The sequence below is a fragment of the Carcharodon carcharias genome, chromosome 34, assembly GCF_017639515.1.
Source record: "Carcharodon carcharias isolate sCarCar2 chromosome 34, sCarCar2.pri, whole genome shotgun sequence".
NCBI classification, from domain to species: Eukaryota; Metazoa; Chordata; class Chondrichthyes; order Lamniformes; family Lamnidae; genus Carcharodon; species Carcharodon carcharias.
The window spans coordinates 9,419,317-9,441,568 of NC_054500.1; the positions used below are offsets into that span (position 1 = coordinate 9,419,317).

Consider the following 22,252-nt stretch of genomic DNA (forward strand, 5'->3'; position numbering starts at 1 on the left):
CTCCCTCCCCCTCCCAACACCCTCCCCTCCCCTCCCAACACCCTCCCCTCCCCTCCCAACACCCTCCCCTCCCAACACCCTCCCCTCCCCTCCCAACACCCTCCCCCTCCCAACACCCTCCCCTCCCTCCCCCTCCCAACACCCTCCCCTCCCTCCCAACACCCTCCCCTCCCTCCCCCTCCCAACACCCTCCCCTCCCTCCCAACACCCTCCCCTCCCTCCCCCTCCCAACACCCTCCCCTCCCTCCCCCTCCCAACACCCCACCTTACCTCCCCCTGCTCCCCCACAACATACCCAGCCCTAGAAGTACCAAGACGCAAGAAACCAGGCCGCCAATGTGCGCACAGCAAGATCCCACAACAGCCATGCGAAAGTGGCCAACTCTTGTCTTAATTTTTTTTTAAACAAACATTAAAAAAAAAAGCGATGTTGGACGAGGGATAAATTTTGGCCAGAACGAACCGGACGCAACTCCCCCGGCTCTCCTTCAGAAATGGCAGCCCCCGGAACCTTCTACATCAACCCCCCCTCCGCCCCCCGGAGAGCAGACAGGGGTTGGGTGGTCTCACTGGCACCCCCAACCCCACCCCCCCCCACCCTCCACCCTCCACCCTCCACCCTCCCCTGGCAGTGTCAGTGTCAGTGTCCTTCTGCGCTGGGGTGTGTCAGCCGAGGCTATGTGCCCACGCGTCTGGAGTGGGAATCGAACCCGCCACCCCCTCGGACTGAGAGCGGAGAGCTCCACAAGCCCAGGCTGCACCCCCACCCCCCCACTCCCTTCCCCACCCCCGGTCGTTTGCAGAAGGCAGCCGGTGTCCCTTCTCCTGATCGCTGGAATGGATATTGGGACAGTGCAGTGGCTGCCAGTGACGCCCCTGCAGCCGAATAGCCCCTCCACCCTCCCTGCCGTGACGGACGGGAGTGGCTGGTGCCTTTGGCACTGTACAGGTTGAGGCGGTAATCTGCACCGAATTTGATGAAGCCGCCATCACTGGCCGGAACGGAAAACACTCGCCCGGTCAAACGCCGTTTGCGAACTGCTGCAGGTCTGTGAAAGATTGTAATATCAGCGTGGGCGGTCCCAGAATGGGATTTTCCCCGCCAAAAAATGCGCTGGGTCGGAGGGGGGGCGGCGGGTGTGGGGGTGGGGGGGCGACGGCAGGGTAAAGGAAAGGCTCTGGCTCCCACTGGCTGCTCACTCACAGACCAGGAGCTCCACCACCCACGTCTCATTCTTGCTCCCCCCACCCCCCCTCCGCCCAAAGGGAGGGTTTCTCCCCTCGGCCCGGTTCAATGCCCCCTCCCCACTCACCCCCCACCCCCCAACCCACCCCACTACCACAGTTGGGGACGGGATAACTGGCCATTCGTCTCTCCGGCCTCCTGGTGGGCTCTTACCCTGTGCAAAATGGCTGCCTGGTGATCGGCTAGCCAGCCTCGTGGGTCTAGACGAAGGGTTTTGAAAATTTTCGAGGTAGATCTGATTTGAGCGAATAGGCCCAAAAAATAAAAGAGAAAAGGAGCTGTTTCCATGGGTGGGAGGGTCAGTAACCGGAGGGAGGACACAGATTTAAAGTAACAGGCAGAAGGGACCCACCTTGGGGGGGTGGGGAGAGAGATGAGGAGAACCTTCCTTGCGGCCGTGATCAGGAACGCGCTGCCTGACGGGGCGATAACTTTCGGGAAGAAATGAGATGGAGGGGGACACGTTTGCAGGGCCACGGAAAGGACGGGGAGCGGGACTAATTGGAGAGCTCTTTCCAGCAGCTGACACAGGCAAGATGGGCTGAATGGCCTCATGCTGGGTAGAATGATTGCGTGGCGTGGCTGCGTAAATGTCTTTCCCAGGGTCTTAAAGGACCGGCTTCACTATCACAGACATTGTCTTCTAAGCCCAAAGACCGCCCTGGTTCAAGGGGAAATTGCTGTTCTTAACCTTCGACAGGGCCTGCGGAGTCCAGGCTAGGCTTGAACTGACTTTGTTTCTGAATGGGCCTGGCTGCACTGCCAACAGGAACCTGCAGAGGGCAATGGCGGGTCGTAGCCAAAATGCTCGGTAGCACCACCAGCAGGCTTATCAGGGAACTGCAGCTAGGTCCATCCCACCCCCAGTTACCTCATCCAGGCCAGTCTAGCAATGTCAGTGTCCTTACCTGTGGCTCCATAACTCTGGGTTCAAATCCCTGCCAGAACCTGCTGGCCATGGTGTGGCTCGATGGGCAGGTAACCCCCCTGGAAATCCTTCCACTAATTCCCCTCAAAAGGCCAAAATAAAGTGCGTGAAGATACACTTCATATATAAAAAAAATTCCACTCTGGCTGAGAGAGAAGCTTTCCTATGGGTGCTTGGATACCCCCCGCCCAGGGAGGACACTCCAGAGTTCGCTTCTCCCCTGGGTTTGGCCAGCAATACCAGCACGTTTCCAATGTCACTCACCCTCCTCGGGAACACAACCTCCCCAGTCTTCGGAATGGCTCCCGATCGAGACAAAAGGTCTCACGGGTACAGAAATCGGGCGTGTGGTCGGTGGTAAGGAAGGGAGCTGGAGGCTGCAGGAAGGTGCCAATGGGCTGGTCAAGCGGTCAGGGAAGTGGCAGATGGGGTTCAGCCTGGAGGGGTGCTGGTGTGGGACCCCCATACCTGGGAAGCCTGGGACTGGACCGGACGTGTGCCAGAGTTGTGCATTTTCCGGATTTTAGGTCCGGGAGGAGGGTCTGGTGGAAAATAGGATAATGATGAATGAAAGCTTAAAGCCAGGCTGATTTCTCTGCCCCAGGAAGGGATGAAGGGGGCGACCAGGCAGACTTTGGAGCCACTAACCCTGACATGGAATAAATAAGGCCGGATCCAGACAGCCGGGTGGGGGTGGGGGGTGGGGGGTGGGGTGGTCAGAGCACTGTAATCCAGATGTGACGGACAGCAATGCCTGATGGGGACTTAGTTTCCAGAACGTGACCTGGTTTTCGGATCCCTCCGGGTTTTGGCACACCAGATTAGGGGTCCGATACCTGCAATTCATTTGGGGAGAGTGAACAAGGCAATGGAATACATGGTTAAGATACTGAGAAGAGTAGAGGAACAAAGGGACCTTGGGATCTGTGACCTGAAGGTAGCAGTTCAGGTAGAAAAGGTGATTAATGCAGGATTCTTCCCTTCATTAGCCAAGACAAAGAATATAAGAGTAGGGAGGCTGTGGATAAAACACTAGTTAGGCCACAGCTAGAGTACTATGTACAGTTCTCATTGAAGTGGTATCATGTCATCAAAGTGTCCAAAACTCTGACAGGGATCGACAGGGTAGATGCAGGAAGGATGTTTCCCCTGGCTGGGGGAGGGAGGGATGTAGGGTCGAGAACCAGGGGAAACAGTCTTAGTATTGCCACTCAGGGCAAGATAGGGGGGCAAATTTCTTCAGTCAGAGGCTAACAGGTCTTTGAGATTCTCCACCCCAAAGGCTGTGAAGGCTCAGTTATCGAGTATATTCAAGACAGAGATCGATAGATTTCTCGACACCAATGAGATTAAGGGATACGGGGATAGTGCAGGGAGATGGCATTGAGATAAACGATCTAGTTAAATGGCGTAGCAGGCTCGAGGGGCTGAATGGCCTACTCCTGCTCCTGTGTCCTAGCCACCACATTGCAGGAAGAGTGTGGTTGCTTTCGAGAGGGTACACGGGAGATTTACGAGGATGTGGCCAGAACTGGAGAAAGGTTGGATAGGCTGGGGAGGAGATTTAATTGAACTGTGTAAAGTTGTGACGTGCCTGGGCAGAGTGGATAGGAAGGGCAAGTTTCCCTCAGCAGAGCGATCTGTAACTGGGACTTAAAGTAACTGGCAGAGGATTAGAGGGGGTTGAGGAGAATATTTTCACCCAGAGGGTGCTGGGTCTCACTGAAAGGGTGGGAGAGGCAGAAACCCTCATCACATTCAAATACACACATGGACATGCGCTTGAAGTGCCGAAACCCACCCGGAAAGAGCCGGAAAGTGGGATTAAGCTCGTTTTTGGCCAGCACAGACATGATGGGTCGAACGGCCTCCTTCTGTGCCATACGTGCCTATGATTCGCTGAATTGGGAGCAGGAAGTCAATGATGGGGGTCAATAGGAAACAAAGAGTGGTCTCGATGGGTGGTCCATTACAGTGGAATAGTGTGACCAATCCCAGGTCCCACACTTTAGAAAGGATGCTAAGGCCTAAAGGTATCAGGATCAGGATTGAGGGACTTCAGTTCATGTGGAGAGGCTGGGATTGGTCTCCTCAGAACAGAGACGGTTAAGAGGAGATTTAATGGAGGCGTTCAAAATCATCAAGTGTTTTGAGAGAGTAAACGCGGAGAGACTGTTTGCTGTGGCTGATGGGTCGATAGCCAGAGGGACACAGGTTGAAGGTAATTGGCGAAGGAACCAGAGAGTTGATGAGATGACACCGACCAACTGCAGCAAGATAGGCTGGCGGAATGGGCAAATAACTGGCAGATGGAATTTAATGCAGGGAAGTGTGAGGTGTTGCATTTTGGCAGAAGGGTTAGAGAGGGCTTTAATGGTGCAGTTCAAAAGAATGTGCAGGAACAGAGTGACCTGGGGACGCTGATGCACCCTGATCCTTGAAGGTGGCAGGGCCTATTGAGAGAGTAATTTAGCAAAGCACCCAGGAGCTTGGGCTTCAAACATGAAGGCTTTGAGTGCCAAAGCAGGGAAGTTATGTTGACCCTGTAAAAAGGCTCTGGTCAGGTCACAACTGCAGCATTGCTTCCGGCGCTGGTCACCACACTTTAGGAAGGAGGTGAGGGTCCCTGAGAGGGCGCGGAGGAGATTTACCAGGACGGTCCCAGGGATGGGAGATTTTAGGCTGGAGAAGCTGGGGTTGTTCTCCTTGGAGCGAAGGAGGTTGAGGGGAGATCTGATCGAGGTGTAAAGATGATGACAGGTTTGGATAAGGTGGACAAAGAGAGGCTGTTCCCATTGGCTGATGGTACAAGGACTCAGGGGACACAGATGTAAGGGTCTGGACTAGAGATACAGGAGCCGTATGATGAAGAACTTTTTTACGCAGTGAGTGGTAATGACCTGGAATTTGCTGCCCACGAGGGCGGTGGAAACAAAGACGATCAACAATTTCAAAAGAAAATTGGACGGACACTGGAAAGAGATAAACTTGCAGGGACTCAGGGATAGAGCCGGGAAATGGGACTGACTGGATTGCTCTACAGACACCCAGCACGGCCATGACTCCATCTGGAACATTTTTTTTATGCAGTGAATCATTACGATATGGAACGCGTTGCCCGAAAGGGTGGTGGAAGCAAAAAAGTTCAACAGTGACTTTCAAAAGGGAATTGGATAAATAATTGAGGATTTTCTTTTTGGTGCATTTTACAGAGGAAGGACAGGGGGAATGGGACTGATGAGATAAATCACTCAAAGGTAAAACAAAAAATGAACTGGAAAAACTCAGCAGGTCTGGCAGCATCGGCGGAGAAGAAAAGAGTTGACGTTTCGAGTCCGCAAGACCCTTCAGCAGAACTGAGTAATATTAGGAGGGGTGAAATATAAGCTGGTTTAAGGTGGGGGGGGGTGGTGAGTTGGGGGAGAGAAGTGGGGGGGGTGGTGGGTGTGGTTGTAGGGACAAGCAAGCAGTGATAGGAGCAGATAATCAAAAGATGTCACAGACAAAAGAACACAGAGGTGTTGAAGTTGGTGATATTATCTAAACGAATGTGCTAATTAAGAATGGATGGCAGGACACACAAGGTACAGCTCTAGTGGGGGTGGGGTGGAAAGACTAGCCCGGCATACAAGACTTAAAAATAATGGAAATAGGTGGGAAAAGAAAAACCTATATAAATTATTGGAAAAAACAAAAGGAAGAGGGAAGAAATGGAAAGGGGGTGGGGATGGAGGAGGGAGTTCAAGATCTAAAGTTGTTGAACTCAATATTCAGTCCGGAAGGCTGTAAAGTGCCTAGTCGGAAGATGAGATGCTGTTCCTCCAGTTTGCGTTGAGCTTCACTGGAACAATGCAGCAGGCCAAGGACAGACATGTGGGCTAGAGAGCAGGGTGGAGTGTTGAAATGGCAAGCGACAGGGAGGTTTGGGTCTTTCTTGCGGACAGATTTTTCTTTTCCCACCTATTTCCATTATTTTTAAATCTATACCTTTTATGCCCTGTTAGTCTTTCCACCCCACCCCCACTAGATCTGTACCTTGTGTGTCCTGCCATCCATTCTTAATTAGCACATTCGTTCAGATAATATTACCATCTTCAACACCTCTTTGTTCCTTTGTCTGTGACATCTTTTGATTATCTGCTCCTATCACTGCTTGCTGGTCCTTACAATCACACCCCCCTCCACTTCTCTTCCCCCACACACACCCACCACCCCCCCCTTTAAACCAGCTTATATTTCACCCCTCTCCTAATATTACTCAGTTCTGTTGAAGGGTCATGAGGACTCGAAAAGTCAACTCTTTTCTTCTCCGCCGATGCTGCCAGACCTGCTGAGTTATTCCCAGTAATTCTGTTTTTGTTTTAGTTAATGTTTCAGGTTGAGTGACCTTCCATCAGAACTGAAGGGAAATAGAAAACCTAAAGAGTTTTTAAGCCCATGGAAGGGGGAGGGGACAGGAAGAACAGAAGGGAAGCTCTGTGATAGGTGGAGGAGAAGGGAAGCTCCATGATAGGTGGAGAAGGGAAGCTCTGTGATAGGTGGAGAGCAGGGGAGAAGGGAAGCTCTGTGATAGGTGGAGGAGAAGGGAATCTCCATGATAGGTGGAGAGCAGAGGAGAAGGGAAGCTCTGTGATAGGTGGAGAGCAGGAGAGAAGGAAAGCTCTGTGATAGGTGGAGAGTAGGGGCGAAGGGAAGCTCTGTGATTGGTGGAGAAGGGAAGCTCTGTGATAGGTGGAGAGCAGGGGAGAAGGGAATCTCTGTGATAGGTGGATGAGAAGGGAAGCTCTGTGATAGTTGGATGAGAAGGGAAGCTCTGTGATAGGTGGAGAATGGAAGCTCTATGATAGGTGGAGAGCAGAGGTGAAGGGAAGCTCTGTGATAGGTGGAGTGCAGAGGAGAAGGGAAGCTCTGTGATAGGTGGAGGAGAAGGGAATCTCCGTGATAGGTGGAGAGCAGGGGAGAAGGGAAGCTCTGTGATAGGTGGAGGAGAAGGGAATCTCCGTGATAGGTGGAGAGCAGAGGAGAAGGGAAGCTCTGTGATAGGTGGAGAGCAGGAGAGAAGGAAAACTCTGTGATAGGTGGAGAGTAGGGGCGAAGGGAAGCTCTGTGATTGCTGGGGAGAAGGGAAGCTCTGTGATAGGTAGAGAGCAGGGAAGAAGGGAAGCTCTGTGATAGGTGGAGGAGAAGGGAAGCTCTGTGATAGGTGGAGAGCAGGTGAGATTAAATAACAAAAGATTTTATGGTGTAACAGCCAAAGAGAGAGTGGTAATGGGTAAATAAAGAAACAAGGGTTGTGTCCAAATGAGGTGAATGGCTACATGAAAACCATCTGAATGCAACATGAACAATAAAGAAAGAAACAAGACAAGGCCAGCCCAGCAAAACAAAAAAAAAATGAAAGAAACACCGAACAAGATGAAGGCAGAGGTTACCATCTAAAATTGTTGAACTCAACTTTGAGTACTCAAGGCTGTAGGGTGTCAAGTGGAAAGATGAGGTGCTGTTCCTTGAGCTTGCATTCAGCTTCAACAGAACACTGCAGCAGGCTGAAGACAGAAAGGTCAGCATGGGAGCAAGGTCAAATTCAAATGACAAACAGCCAGAAACTCGGGGTCAGGCTTGTGGACTGATGGATTCCACAAATCAGTTACCCAATCTGCGTTTGGAATCTCCAATATAGAGGAGACCACTTTGTGTACATGAATATAGTATACTAAATTGGAAGTAGGACAAGTATATTGTTATTTCATTTCGAAAGTGTGCTTGGGGTCTTAGACAGTGAGAATTGTGGAGGTGATAGGAGAGGTGTTGCATCTCTTGCATTTGCATGGAAAGGTGCCATTGGAGAGGGGGTGTTAGGGGTGACTGTGGAATAGACAAGGACATAATGAAGGGAATGGTCCCTACGGAATGCTGAAATGGGAGGGCAGGGCAAGATGTGTTTGGTGGCCACGTGATGATGGGGCTGGTGGACATGGTGGAGGATGACCCACTGAGCATGGAGGGTGGTGAGGTGGAAGGTGAGAACAAGGGGAACCTTATCGTGGATCTGGAAAGGAGGGGAAGGGGTGAGAGCAGGTGTGTGAAATGGATTGGACACGGGCTTCATCCCTTTCCGCAGATGCTGCTGAGCTTTCCCAGTAGTTTTTATTTCAGACATCCAGCGTCTGCAGTATTTTGTTTTTGCATGCGCGCACTCAAAGGGCTAGCACAGGCAAAATGGGCGAAAGGGCCTCCTCCTGTGCCAGATGCTTGGAGAATCGAGCAAGTTGCAGCAACATTCTGCACACCGGGGCCTTTGGAACTCAAACACAGAGAGGAACGGCCAGGCTACCCTTGGGAACTACTCCAGACCCCAGTGGCATTCATTCTGGGGAAAAGGGGCGACATGGAAGCCTCCAGTGTTTCAACTGGGTAAAGGCATCAGCCAGTATTGCCCAGTGCAGGGCCTGGGATAAACAGGCTCGGTTTCTCCCTGACCCGTGTGGAGGTGGAGTGCTGAAGCTTAGCACACACGGACTTTGCTTCTCCACTACCTGGTTGGCTGGTGCAGCTGCTTGTGTCAGTCCGAGGCGGAATTCGTCAGAAGCTGGTGACCTGATGTAGCAACTGGATGATGATTCGCTGGTTACTATGGTGATGTGTTTTGGGAGCATCTCCTTCCTGCTATTGGACGATGACTCGCTGTCTGTGTGAATCTAGAAGGAGAATTAAAACTGTCAGAAATGAGTGTGCAGAAGGGAGGAGAGATAATAGGACAGTGTTGTTCAAGAAATGAATCTTCCCATCGCCCCCATTTCCCAGTGTGTCCCCCCCTCTATCACTCCATCCCACTCTGTTCTCTCTCCATCTCCCCCACTCCCCACTGTGACCCCTCTCCAACTCGCCACTGTAACCCCTCTCCATCTCCCCCACTGTGTCCCCTCTCCATCTCCCCCACTGTGACCCCTCTCCATCTCCCCAATGTGACCCCTCTCCATCTCCCCAACTGTGACCCCTCTCCATCTCCCCCACTCCCCACTGTGACCCCTCTCCATCTCCCCCACTGTGACCCCTCTCCATCTCCCCCACTCCCCACTGTGACCCCTCTCCATCTCCCCCACTGTGACCCCTCTCCATCTCCCCCACTCCCCACTGTGACCCCTCTCCATCTCCCCCACTGTGACCCCTCTCCATCTCCCCCACTGTGAACCCTCTCCATCTCCCCCACTGTGACCCCTCTCCAACTCCCCCACTCCCCACTGTGACCCCTCTCCATCTCCCCCACTGTGACCCCTCTCCATCTCCCCCACTCCCCAGTGTGACCCCTCTCCACCTCCCCCACTGTGTCCCCTCTCCATCTACCCCACTGTGACCCCTCTCCATCTCCCCCACTGTGTCCCCTCTCCATCTCCCCCACTGTCCCCTCTCCATCTCCCCCACTGTGACACCTCTCCATCTCCCCCACTCCCCACTGTGACCCCTCTCCATCTCCCCCACTGTGTCCCCTCTCCATCTCCCCCACTCCCCACTGTGACCCCTCTCCATCTCCCCACTGTGACCCCTCTCCATCTCCCCCACTCCCCACTGTGACCCCTCTCCATCTCCCCCACTGTGACACCTCTCCATCTCCCCCACTCCCCACTGTGACCCCTCTCCATCTCCCCCACTCCCCACTGTGACCCCTCTCCATCTCCCCACTGTGACCCCTCTCCATCTCCCCCACTCCCCACTGTGACCCCTCTCCATCTCCCCCACTCCCCACTGTGTCCCCTCTCCATCTCCCCCGCTGTGACCCCTCTCCATCTCCCCCACTCCCCACTGTGACCCCTCTCCATCTCCCCCACTCCCCACTGTGACCCCTCTCCATCTCCCCCACTCCCCACTGTGTCCCCTCTCCATCTCCCCCGCTGTGACCCCTCTCCATCTCCCCCACTCCCCACTGTGACCCCTCTCCATCTCCCCCACTCCCCACTGTGACCCCTCTCCATCTCCCCCACTGTGAGCCCTCTCCATCTCCCCCACTCCCCACTGTGACCCCTCTCCATCTCCCCCACTGTGACCCCTCTCCATCTCCCCCACTCCCAACTGTGTCCCCTCTCCATCTCCCCCACTCCCCACTGTGACCCCTCTCCATCTCCCCCACTGTGACCCCTCTCCATCTCCCCCACTGTGACCCCTCTCCATCTCCCCCACTGTGACCCCTCTCCATCTCCCCCACTCCCCACTGTGACCCCTCTCCATCTCCCCCACTCCCCACTGTGACCCCTCTCCATCTCCCCAACTCCCCACTGTGACCCCTCTCCATCTCACCCACTCCCCACTGTGACCCCTCTCCATCTCCCCCACTCCCCACTGTGACCCCTCTCCATCTCCCCCACTGTGACCCCTCTCCATCTCCCCCACTGTGACCCCTCTCCATCTCCCCCACTCCCCACTGTGTCCCCTCTCCATCTCCCCCACTGTGACCCCTCTCCATCTCCCCCACTGTGACCCCTCTCCATCTCCCCCACTGTGTCCCCTCTCCATCTCCCCCACTGTGACCACTCTCCATCTCCCCCACTCCCCACTGTGACCCCTCTCCATCTCCCCCACTCCCCACTGTGACCCCTCTCCATCTCCCCCACTGTGAGCCCTCTCCATCTCCCCCACTCCCCACTGTGACCCCTCTCCATCTCCCCCACTGTGACCCCTCTCCATCTCCCCCACTGTGTCCCCTCTCCATCTCCCCCACTGTGACCCCTCTCCATCTCCCCCACTCCCCACTGTGACCCCTCTCCATCTCCCCCACTCCCAACTGTGACCCCTCTCCATCTCCCCCACTGTGTCCCCTCTCCATCTCCCCCACTGTGACCCCTCTCCATCTCCCCCACTCCCAACTGTGACCCCTCTCCATCTCCCCACTGTGACCCCTCTCCATCTCCCCCACTCCCCACTGTGACCCCTCTCCATCTCCCCCACTCCCCACTGTGACCCCTCTCCATCTCCCCACTGTGACCCCTCTCCATCTCCCCCACTCCCAACTGTGACCCCTCTCCATCTCCCCCACTGTGACCCCTCTCCATCTCCCCACTCCCCACTGTGACCCCTCTCCATCTCCCCACTGTGACCCCTCTCCATCTCCCCCACTGTGACCCCTCTCCATCTCCCCCACTCCCCACTGTGACCCCTCTCCATCTCCCCACTCCCCACTGTGACCCCTCTCCATCTCCCCACTCCCCACTGTGACCCCTCTCCATCTCCCCCACTCCCCACTGTGTCCCCTCTCCATCTCCCCAACTCCCCACTGTGACCCCTCTCCATCTCACCCACTCCCCACTGTGACCCCTCTCCATCTCCCCCACTCCCCACTGTGACCCCTCTCCATCTCCCCCACTCCCAACTGTGAACCCTCTCCATCTCCCCCACTCCCAACTGTGACCCCTCTCCATCTCACCCACTCCCCACTGTGACCCCTCTCCATCTCCCCCACTCCCCACTGTGACCCCTCTCCATCTCCCCAACTCCCCACTGTGACCCCTCTCCATCTCAAACACTCCCCACTGTGACCCCTCTCCATCTCCCCCACTCCCCACTGTGACCCCTCTCCATCTCCCCCACTCCCAACTGTGACCCCTCTCCATCTCCCCCACTCCCAACTGTGACCCCTCTCCATCTCCCCCACTGTGACCCCTCTCCATCTCCCCCACTCCCCACTGTGACCCCTCTCCATCTCCCCCACTCCCCACTGTGACCCCTCTCCATCTCCCCCACTGTGACCCCTCTCCATCTCCCCCACTCCCCACTGTGACCCCTCTCCATCTCCCCACTGTGACCCCTCTCCATCTCCCCCACTCCCCACTGTGACCCCTCTCCATCTCCCCCACTCCCCACTGTTTCCCCTCTCCATCTCCCCCACTGTGACCCCTCTCCATCTCCCCACTGTGACCCCTCTCCATCTCCCCCACTGTGACCCCTCTCCATCTCCCCCACTGTGACCCCTCTCCATCTCCCCCACTCCCCACTGTTTCCCCTCTCCATCTCCCCCACTGTGACCCCTCTCCATCTCCCCCACTCCCCACTGTGTCCCCTCTCCATCTCCCCCATTGTGACCCCTCTCCATCTCCCCCACTCAACACTGTGACCCCTCTCCATCTCCCCACTGTGTCCCCTCTCCATCTCCCCCACTCCCCACTGTGACCCCTATCCATCTCCCCCACTCCCCACTGTGACCCCTCTCCATCTCCCCCACTCCCCACTGTGACCCCTCTCCATCTCCCCCACTGTGTCCCCTCTCCATCTCCCCCACTGTGACCCCTCTCCATCTTCCCCACTGTGACCCTTCTCCATCTCCCCCACTGTGACCCCTCTCCATCTCCCCCACTGTGACCCCTCTCCATCTCCCCCACTCCCCACTGTGACCCCTCTCCATCTCCCCCACTGTGTCCCCTCTCCATCTCCCCCACTCTCCACTGTGACTCCTTTCCATCTCCCCCACTCCCCACTGTGACCCCTCTCCATCTCCCCCACTCCCCACTGTGACCCCTCTCCATCTCCCCCACTGTGACCCCTCTCCATCTCCCCCACTCCCCACTGTGACGCCTCTCCATCTCCCCCCACTCCCCACTGTGACCCCTCTCCATCTCCCCCACTCCCCAGTGTGACCCCTCTCCATCTCCCCCACTGTGACCCCTCTCCATCTCCCCCACTCCCCACTGTGACGCCTCTCCATCTCCCCCACTCCCCACTGTTTCCCCTCTCCATCTCCCCCACTGTGACCCCTCTCCATCTCCCCCACTGTGACCCCTCTCCATCTCCCCCACTCCCCACTGTGACCCCTCTCCATCTCCCCCACTGTGACCCCTCTCCATCTCCCCCACTGTGACCGCTCTCCATATCACCCACTCCCCACTGTGACCCCTCTCCATCTCCCCCACTCCCCACTGTGACCCCTCTCCATCTCCCCCACTGTGTCCCCTCTCCATCTCCCCCACTGTGACCCCTCTCCATCTCCCCCACTCCCCACAGTGTCCCCTCTCCATCTCCCCCACTCCCCACTGTGACCCCTCTCCATCTCCCCCCACTCCCCACTGTGTCCCCTCTCCATCTCCCCCACTCCCCACTGTGACCCCTCTCCATCTCCCCCACTCCCCAGTGTGACCCCTCTCCATCTCCCCCACTGTGACCCCTCTCCATCTCCCCCACTCCCCACTGTGACGCCTCTCCATCTCCCCCACTCCCCACTGTTTCCCCTCTCCATCTCCCCCACTGTGACCCCTCTCCATCTCCCCCACTGTGACCCCTCTCCATCTCCCCCACTCCCCACTGTGACCCCTCTCCATCTCCCCCACTGTGTCCCCTCTCCATCTCCCCCACTCCCCACTGTGACCCCTCTCCATCTCCCCCACTCCCCACTGTGACGCCTCTCCATCTCCCCCACTCCCCACTGTGACCCCTCTCCATCTCCCCCACTCCCCAGTGTGACCCCTCTCCATCTCCCCCACTGTGACCCTCTCCATCTCCCCCACTCCCCACTGTGACGCCTCTCCATCTCCCCCACTCCCCACTGTTTCCCCTCTCCATCTCCCCCACTGTGACCCCTCTCCATCTCCCCCACTGTGACCCCTCTCCATCTCCCCCACTCCCCACTGTGACCCCTCTCCATATCACCCACTCCCCACTGTGACCCCTCTCCATCTCCCCCACTCCCCACTGTGACCCCTCTCCATCTCCCCCACTGTGTCCCCTCTCCATCTCCCCCACTGTGACCCCTCTCCATCTCCCCCACTCCCCACAGTGTCCCCTCTCCATCTCCCCCACTCCCCACTGTGACCCCTCTCCATCTCCCCCACTCCCCACTGTGTCCCCTCTCCATCTCCCCCACTCCCCACTGTGACCCCTCTCCATCTCCCCCACTCCCCAGTGTGACCCCTCTCCATCTCCCCCACTGTGACCCCTCTCCATCTCCCCCACTCCCCACTGTGACGCCTCTCCATCTCCCCCACTCCCCACTGTTTCCCCTCTCCATCTCCCCCACTGTGACCCCTCTCCATCTCCCCCACTGTGACCCCTCTCCATCTCCCCCACTCCCCACTGTGACCCCTCTCCATATCACCCACTGTGACCCCTCTCCATCTCCCCCACTGTGACCCCTCTCCATCTCCCCCACTCCCCACTGTGACCCCTCTCCATATCACCCACTCCCCACTGTGACCCCTCTCCATCTCCCCCACTGTGTCCCCTCTCCATCTCCCCACTGTGACCCCTCTCCATCTCCCCCACTCCCCACAGTGACCCCGCTCCATCTCCCCCACTCCCCACTGTGACCCCTCTCCATCTCCCCCACTCCCCACTGTGTCCCCTCTCCATCTCCCCCACTCCCCACTGTGACCCCTCTCCATCTCCCCCACTGTGACCCCTCTCCATCTCCCCCACTGTGACCCCTCTCCATCTCCCCCACTCCCCAGTGTGACCCCTCTCCATCTCCACCACTGTGTCCCCTCTCCATCTCCCCCACTCCCCACTGTGTCCCCTCTCCATCTCCCCCATTGTGACCCCTCTCCATCTCCCCCACTCAACACTGTGACCCCTCTCCATCTCCCCCACTGTGTCCCCTCTCCATCTCCCCCACTCCCCACTGTGACCCCTCTCCATCTCCCCCACTGTGACCCCTCTCCATCTCCCCCACTCCCCACTGTGACCCCTCTCCATCTCCCCCACTCCCCACTGTGACCCCTCTCCATCTCCCCCACTGTGTCCCCTCTCCATATCCCCCACTGTGACCCCTCTCCATCTCCCCCACTGTGACCCCTCTCCATCTCCCCCACTCCCCACTGTGACCCCTCTCCATCTCCCCCACTCCCCACTGTGACCCCTCTCCATCTCCCCCACTGTGTCCCCTCTCCATATCCCCCACTCCCCACTGTGACCCCTCTCCATCTCCCCCACTGTGACCCCTCTCCATCTTCCCCACTGTGATCCCTCTCCATCTCCACAACTGTGACCCCTCTCCATCTCCTCCACTGTGTCCCCTCTCCATCTCCCCCACTTCCCACTGTGACCCCTCTCCATCTCCCCCACTCCCCACTGTGTCCCCTCTCCATCTCCCCCACTGTGTCCCCTCTCCATCTCCCCCACTCTCCACTGACCCCTTTCCATCTCCCCCACTCCCCACTGTGACCCCTCTCCATCTCCCCACTGTGACCCCTCTCCATCTCCCCCACTGTGACCCCTCTCCATCTCCCCCACTGTGACCCCTCTCCATCTCCCCCACTCCCCACTGTGTCCCCTCTCCATCTCCCCCACTCCCCACTGTGACCCCTCTCCATCTCCCCACTCCCCACTGTGACCCCTCTCCATCTCCCCCACTCCCCACTGTGACCCCTCTCCATCTCCCCCACTGTGACCCCTCTCCATCTCCCCCACTCCCCACTGTGACCCCTCTCCATCTCCCCCACTGTGACCCCTCTCCATCTCCCCCACTCCCCAGTGTGACCCATCTCCATCTCCCCCACTCCCCACTGTGTCCCCTCTCCATCTCCCCCACTCCCCACTGTGACCCCTCTCCATCTCCCCACTGTGACCCCTCTCCATCTCCCCCACTCCCCACTGTGTCCCCTCTCCACCTCCCCCACTGTGACCCCTCTCCATCTCCCCACTGTGACCCCTCTCCATCTCCCCCACTCCCCACTGTGTCCCCTCTCCACCTCCCCCACTGTGACCCCTCTCCATCTCCCCCACTCCCCAGTGTGACCCCTCTCCATCTCCCCCACTGTGTCCCCTCTCCATCTCCCCCACTGTGTCCCCTCTCCATCTCCCCCACTCCCCACTGTGACCCCTCTCCATCTCCCCCACTCCCCACTGTGACCCCTCTCCATCTCCCCCACTGTGTCCCCTCTCCATCTCCCCCACTCCCCACTGTGACCCCTCTCCATCTCCCCCACTCCCCACTGTGACCCCTCTCCATCTACCCCACTGTGACCCCTCTCCATCTCCCCCAGTGTGACCCCTCTCCATCTCCCCCACTGTGTCCCCTCTCAATCTCCCCCACTCCCCACTGTGACCCCTCTCCATCTCCCCCACTCCCCACTGTGACCCCTCTCCATCTCCCCCACTGTGACCCCTCTCCATCTCCCCCACTCCCCACTGTGACCCCTCTCCATCTCCCCCACTCCCCACTGTGACCCCTCTCCATCTCCCCCACTCCCCACTGTGACCCCTCTCCATCTCCCCCACTGTGACCCCTCTCCATCTCCCCCACTCCCCAGTGTGACCCATCTCCATCTCCCCCACTGTGACCCATCTCCATCTCCCCCACTCCCCACTGTGTCCCCTCTCCATCTCCCCCACTCCCCACTGTGACCCCTCTCCATCTCCCCCACTGTGACCCCTCTCCAACCCACCCACTCCCCACTGTGACCCCTCTCCATCTCCCCACTGTGACCCCTCTCCATCTCCCCCACTCCCCACTGTGACCCCTCTCCATCTCCCCCACTGTGACCCCTCTCCATCTCCCCCACGCCCCACTGTGACCCCTCTCCTTCTCCCCCATTCCCCGTTGTGTCCCCTCTCCATTTCCACCCCCTCCCCCAGTGTATCCTCCGTGTATTTCCCCACTCCCCAGTAGGCCCTCTATATCCTCCCCATTTCCCAGTTCCCTGTAGCAGTTAAACACTGACTAGTATTGATGGAAATAATGGTCCCCACATTATCCCAAATCTGACTGCAGGCATTTATCCAATGACGATGTAAGTCAAGCATGTGACTAAACAGACCCAATGGCTGAAGAAAGCTCAAGGGAAGTCGGTAACCCTCCTTGGGGCTGATTTTCGATCCCTCTGCCCGTTGCCGACAGCAGAAATAGCCTCAATATGGGGCCTTTCCACCCTGTAAACACTGACCATGTGACAATGTTGAAATGGACCTAACGTCGGGTGTCTACAAAGCTGCCCGTTTCAGGCACTAGGCCCCTTTCACTATTGAAACAGGTTCCAACGATACAAATATGACCCGATTGCCATGTTAGCTTGGAGCTGGTTGGACCTTGAGCGGTTCCATGGCTGATGGAATTCAATCAACCAAATAAAGGTAAACGCTGAATCATTCTTGTGGGTGGGAGTTGGGGGGGAGCCCACAAATATAACCTGGGCCTCTGCGTGGGTCCCCCGAGCACCATATCCTTAATTTTTCTTTTTGGTAGCCCTTTTAAATTCCTCTGCGTGGGTGCACCCATGCAATAGCTCAAGAGGGGCGTCTTGGGTGCGGCCTACCTTGGGGTTGCTAGGCAGCCATGCTGGTGGCCGGCCTAGCCCGATCCTGAGGCCTTAACCCGGGCCAGTTACATCAGCTCGGAAATGAGGCCTCAAATTACACGAGGGGTGGGTGGAGGTGGAGGGCCTAATTGTCCCCCAAAACGGGGTCAGCTGATCAGTGCGCTCTGCATGCCTATTGCCCAAAAGTGAAACTTGGTCCCTCTACAATTTATTTCGCTCCCCGCATTTTGCTTGACCCTCTCGGCTGCCGATGCCAACTGGAATACAGCTCCACGGCTTTGGCACCTCAGGCAAGTCCCTGGTCCTTCGCATGTGGGCTCCTCCACCTCCCAGGCCCAATCTCGCCTTCGCCTGGCGGTTGGTTTTGCCCTACATTCTTGGCCCCATTTTTGCAGCAACAACTTACATTTACATAGCACCTTTAGCGTCACGAAACCTCCCAGGGCGCTTCACAGGAATATTATAAAACAAAGTGCCACACCAAACCATATAAGGAGATGTTAGGTCAGCTTGGCCAGAGAGGTGGGTCTTAAAGGAGGCAAGTGAGGTGGAGAGGGAGGGAATTCCAGAGCTTGGGACCCAGGCAACAGAAGGCACGGCTGCCAATGGTGGAGCAAATAGAATTGGGAACCTGCGAGAGGGCAGGATTAGAGGAGTGCAGGTATCTCGGGAAGGGGGGCGGGGGACGGATGGGGATGGGGGAGGGGGGGTGGGGGGGTTGGAGGAAATTAGAGATAGAGGGAGGTGCAAGGCTATGGAGGGATTTGAAAGCGAGGATGAGAATTTTAAAAGCAGGACGTTGCTTGACCAGGAGACAGTGTGGGTCAGCGAGCATGGGGGCGAGGGGGGGGTGGAAACGGGACTTGGTGCGAGTCGAGGCAGTTTTAATGATGGTGTGGATGAGAAATTGGAGGCTCATCAGCCTAAAAACAGGCACAATCAAGGCGTGACAGAGCAAGGAAGTTATGGTGAATCATTCCCTCTTATTTTTGGGCCCCACTTTAGCATACGGCCATAATATTTCAACAGTATCGCGCCTGTAGAGGGCCCTATCAATCCCACAAAATTACTCAAAGTCTAACACTACACCTAACGTTACACGACTGTGGACCAACTGATCGAAAGGCTCTTCAAAAATCCGAGGACTATTCTCACTTTGCCCATCACGTCAACTCGTTTGAGAATGACATAAATCTTGACCAAAGACGTGGTCTGTGTTCTCTTGCTGGATCTGCAGATAGAGGTGAATTAACCGCAACTGCAACAACTTGCATTTATATAGCACCTTTAATGTAGTGAAACCTCCCAAGGTGCTCCAGAGTAACATAATGAGACTAAATCCGATATTGAGTCACGCAGGGAAATGTTAGGGCAGGCTTAGGCAGAGAGCTTTAAAGGAGCATCTTAAAGGGAGAGAAAGAAAGGGAGAGGGAAAGGCGGAGGGAGGGAACGAGCGAGCGGGTAACAGAGGGAAGGAGGGAGGGACCGAGCGAGTGGGTGAGAGAGGGAGGGAGGGAGGGAGCAAGCGGGTGGGTGAGGGAGGGAGGGAGGGAGCGGGGGAGGGAGGGAGGGAGCAAGCAAGCAGGTGAGGGAGGGAGGGAGCAAGTGGGTGAGAGAGGGAAGGAGGGAGGGAGCGAGCGGGTGAGGGAGCAGGTGAGGGAGGGAGCGGGTAAGGGAGAGAGAGATTGTGGTTCAGGGAGAGTGTTCAGAAATTCACACCCAGGCACCGAAGGCACAGTGATGGAGTAATGAAAATGGGGATGTAGAGGTCAGGATTAGAAGAGTGCAGATATCTGCAAGGGTTTTGGATCAGGAGGTTGCAGCATTAACAGGGGTGAGATCGTGGAGGGATTCAGAAACAAGCTGAAGAATGTTAAAGTTGAGGTGTAGCCAGACTGGGAGTCAATGTAACCAGTGAGCACAGGACTGATGGGGGAATGGGACTGACTCTCGTCAGGATACAGGCAGCAGGGTCTTTCCTGAGCTCAGGTTTTCAGAGGGTCCCAGTCAAGGAGGCTGATTTGTCCTAGATGTGTTAAGTTTCTTGAGTGTTGTAGGAGCTGCACTCATCCAGCCAAGTGGGGAGTATTCCATCACACTCCTGACTTGTGCCTTATAGATGGTGGACGGGCTTTAGGGAGTCAGGAAGTGAGTTACTGCAGAATTCCCAGCCTCTGACCTGCTCTTGTAGCCACAGTATTTATATGGCTAGTCCATTTCAGTTCCTGGTCAATGGTAACCCCCCAGGATGTTGATAGTGGGGGATTCAGTGATGGTAATGCCATTGAATGTCAAGGGGAGATGGTTAGATTCTCTTTTGTTGGAGATGAAAATTGTCTGGCATTCGTGTGGCTCGAATATTACTTTTCACTTGTCAGGCCAAGCCTGGATATTGTCCAGGTCTTGCTGCATTTGGACATGGACTGCTTCAGTATCTGAGGAGTCGTGAATGGTGCTGAACATTGTGCAATCATCAGCGAACATCCCCACTTCTGACCCTATGATGAAGGGAAGGTGATTGGTGAAGCAGCTGAAGATAGTTGGGCCTCAGGAAAGGAGTGACCCACTAATCTCCCTGACCTTAAACAGCACTGACATTACCACTTATATCTTGGGGATTACCACTGACCAGAAACCTTATCAGGGTCGGTCAGGTCAACAACAGCAGGGCAGAATCTAAACTCTCTGCAATGAATGTTTAACCTTCTAATCCATCAGCAGTTCTCCATCATCTACAGCCCTTACTCAGTGACTCGCACCCTTGCCTTGGAATCAGAAGTTTGTGGGCTTATGGCCCACTGTAGAGACTGGAGTACAAACCCCTCGGCTGACACTCCAGGGCAAAGCTGAGGAAGCGCTCCACTGGAGGGAGTACCGCCTTTTGGATGGGATGTCAAACTGAAGTCTCTTAGTCCTCTCAGATTCCACAGCGTTATGTCGAAGAAAAGCCAGGGAGTGAGTCCCTTGTCCTGAATTTTACCCCGGGGATGCGACCAAAGTCGACGCTGCCGGAAGCGGAGGTAAAACCCGCTCCCGGCCGAGATTGCGCTGTGAATGTGACCTTACGCTGCCTGGGCCCAACTAGCGGGGCAGCCAGTGTGAAACACACCTGGAGAAAGGCTCAGCGCTGCTGGGGGTGGGGTGGGAAGAGGGCGCGTGCTGGCGTCACCCCGGTGGGGGTGGGGCACTTCCACCGAGCTCCCTGAAGGCAGACAGACCCCCTCAGGGACCTGCAGGCCTCCAGGTAATAAAAGAAAGCACAAAAATGCTGCAAAATCACCCACCCGAAAACAGACCTCGCAAAGCAAAGGTCCCCAGGTATCTCTTTGCATTTTAAATCCTAACGGAGATTTCATCCCGCCCTTGGATGAGGTTTCATCAAAAATATAAAGGCCACCTGGTCAATTGGCCCATCCGCCGACTGTAAGGTTGGACAGGCCCACGATGAATCACTTTCAATTGGGCTGTTAATGGCCTTAATTGTCGCCGGGAGCTCTTCTGACTTTTGCGCGCGCTCGCTGAACGAAATATCGCGTGAGTGCGCGATGATGTCAGGACGCTCGCCCAGCGTCCTCTCGCGTGACCTTACGCCCGTTCGGGTCGGGTGCACACCTGCCCGCGGGACGTATATTTCCGACCCTGGTAGCTCCGGCCAATCAGCATTAGGAAAAACGGATTATCGCTGTCATTATCATGTTGCTTGTTGTGGGATCTTGCTGTGCACAAATGGCTGCCCTGTTTCCTGCATTACAAACAGTGATGACACTTTGAAGGTACCTCGTTGGCTGTAAAGAACTTTGGGAGGTCCTAAAGTAGGGAATGGAGCTAAATAAATTCAGTTCTTGTGTTTTCCTTATTTTTGACTGACCCTTTCAGCCTTGGAAAAGCTCATCGGTTGAGATTGAAGGCTTTTTGAAGCGTTGTCCCACGACCGGGATGGTCTCCTTTAATTCTTGCTAATTGCGCGTAATTTTCCTCTCACGGCCATTATGCCCACTCTAACCCTCTTTGATCCTGCACTTGCTGCCGTGAGTAATTTTGCCTATTGAAGCTCTCACTGTGCTGATTAAGGTCAGGGAGATTAGTGGGCTTTCCCTGCCCTACGCCCAAACATCTTCCGCTGCTTCACCAATTACCTTCCCCCCATCTTGTTTGGGGTCTATACCAGTTCCAAATGAGTCCACGCTGATTTAGATATTGGTCTGCTTACTCACACTTTCCAGCAATGGTCAGGGAGCAGTAACCCAGGCTAATGTTCTCCTCTATCTAGTCCAGGGTTCTCGTTCTCAGGTGTTGGCAGCCCTCGTTCAATAATTTACTTGATACAGGGTTAAAGAGACCGGGACCTCAATGACCATTGAGGTCCCGGTCTCTTTAACCCTGTGTCAACTGGACAGTGCAATTGCCCATGGAGCTGCAAGTTTCCTTTTCAATAATATCCCTCCTCCCCGCCACCCCTCGACCCCATTTCTATCATGAGGTAGCCACTGGGCTACCGTTCCCCTGGAGACAAGTGTCCTTCAGCATCTTGCTCAGCTGGCCTTTGAAGAATAGGTACCAGGGAACTCTTTGACAACGGGAGCCATCGCACCCAAAACCAATCCCGCTCTCAGGGCCTGTGTCCTTACAGCAGGAGACTTGGGCCAATGTATCCCATCCTTCCCTAGTGGACACTGAGGCCACATCACCCGGTTCAGTTCTTGCTGACGTGTGCTGGAGCTCTCCTCCCTCCTGTGTCTGTCATTGGGCCTCTGCATGATAGCTCCTCCAATGACAACCACTTAAACCCCTTAACTGTGTAGGCAAGGAGTTATTTTTTTTTTTAAATGGCCTGGTGAATGCAGGCCC

General features: G+C 56.0%; 1 protein-coding gene across 1 annotated transcript in view; it reads right to left on the minus strand.

The window, feature by feature from the left end:
* Window positions 1-22,252, minus strand: part of LOC121272526 (sprouty-related, EVH1 domain-containing protein 2-like) — a 96,819-nt gene that overhangs the window by 49,199 nt on the left and 25,368 nt on the right. The window contains exon 5 of the mRNA XM_041179141.1: window positions 8,711-8,872. Coding sequence (XP_041035075.1) covers window positions 8,711-8,872 — 162 coding nt within the window. The remainder of the gene's footprint in view (window positions 1-8,710; window positions 8,873-22,252) is intronic.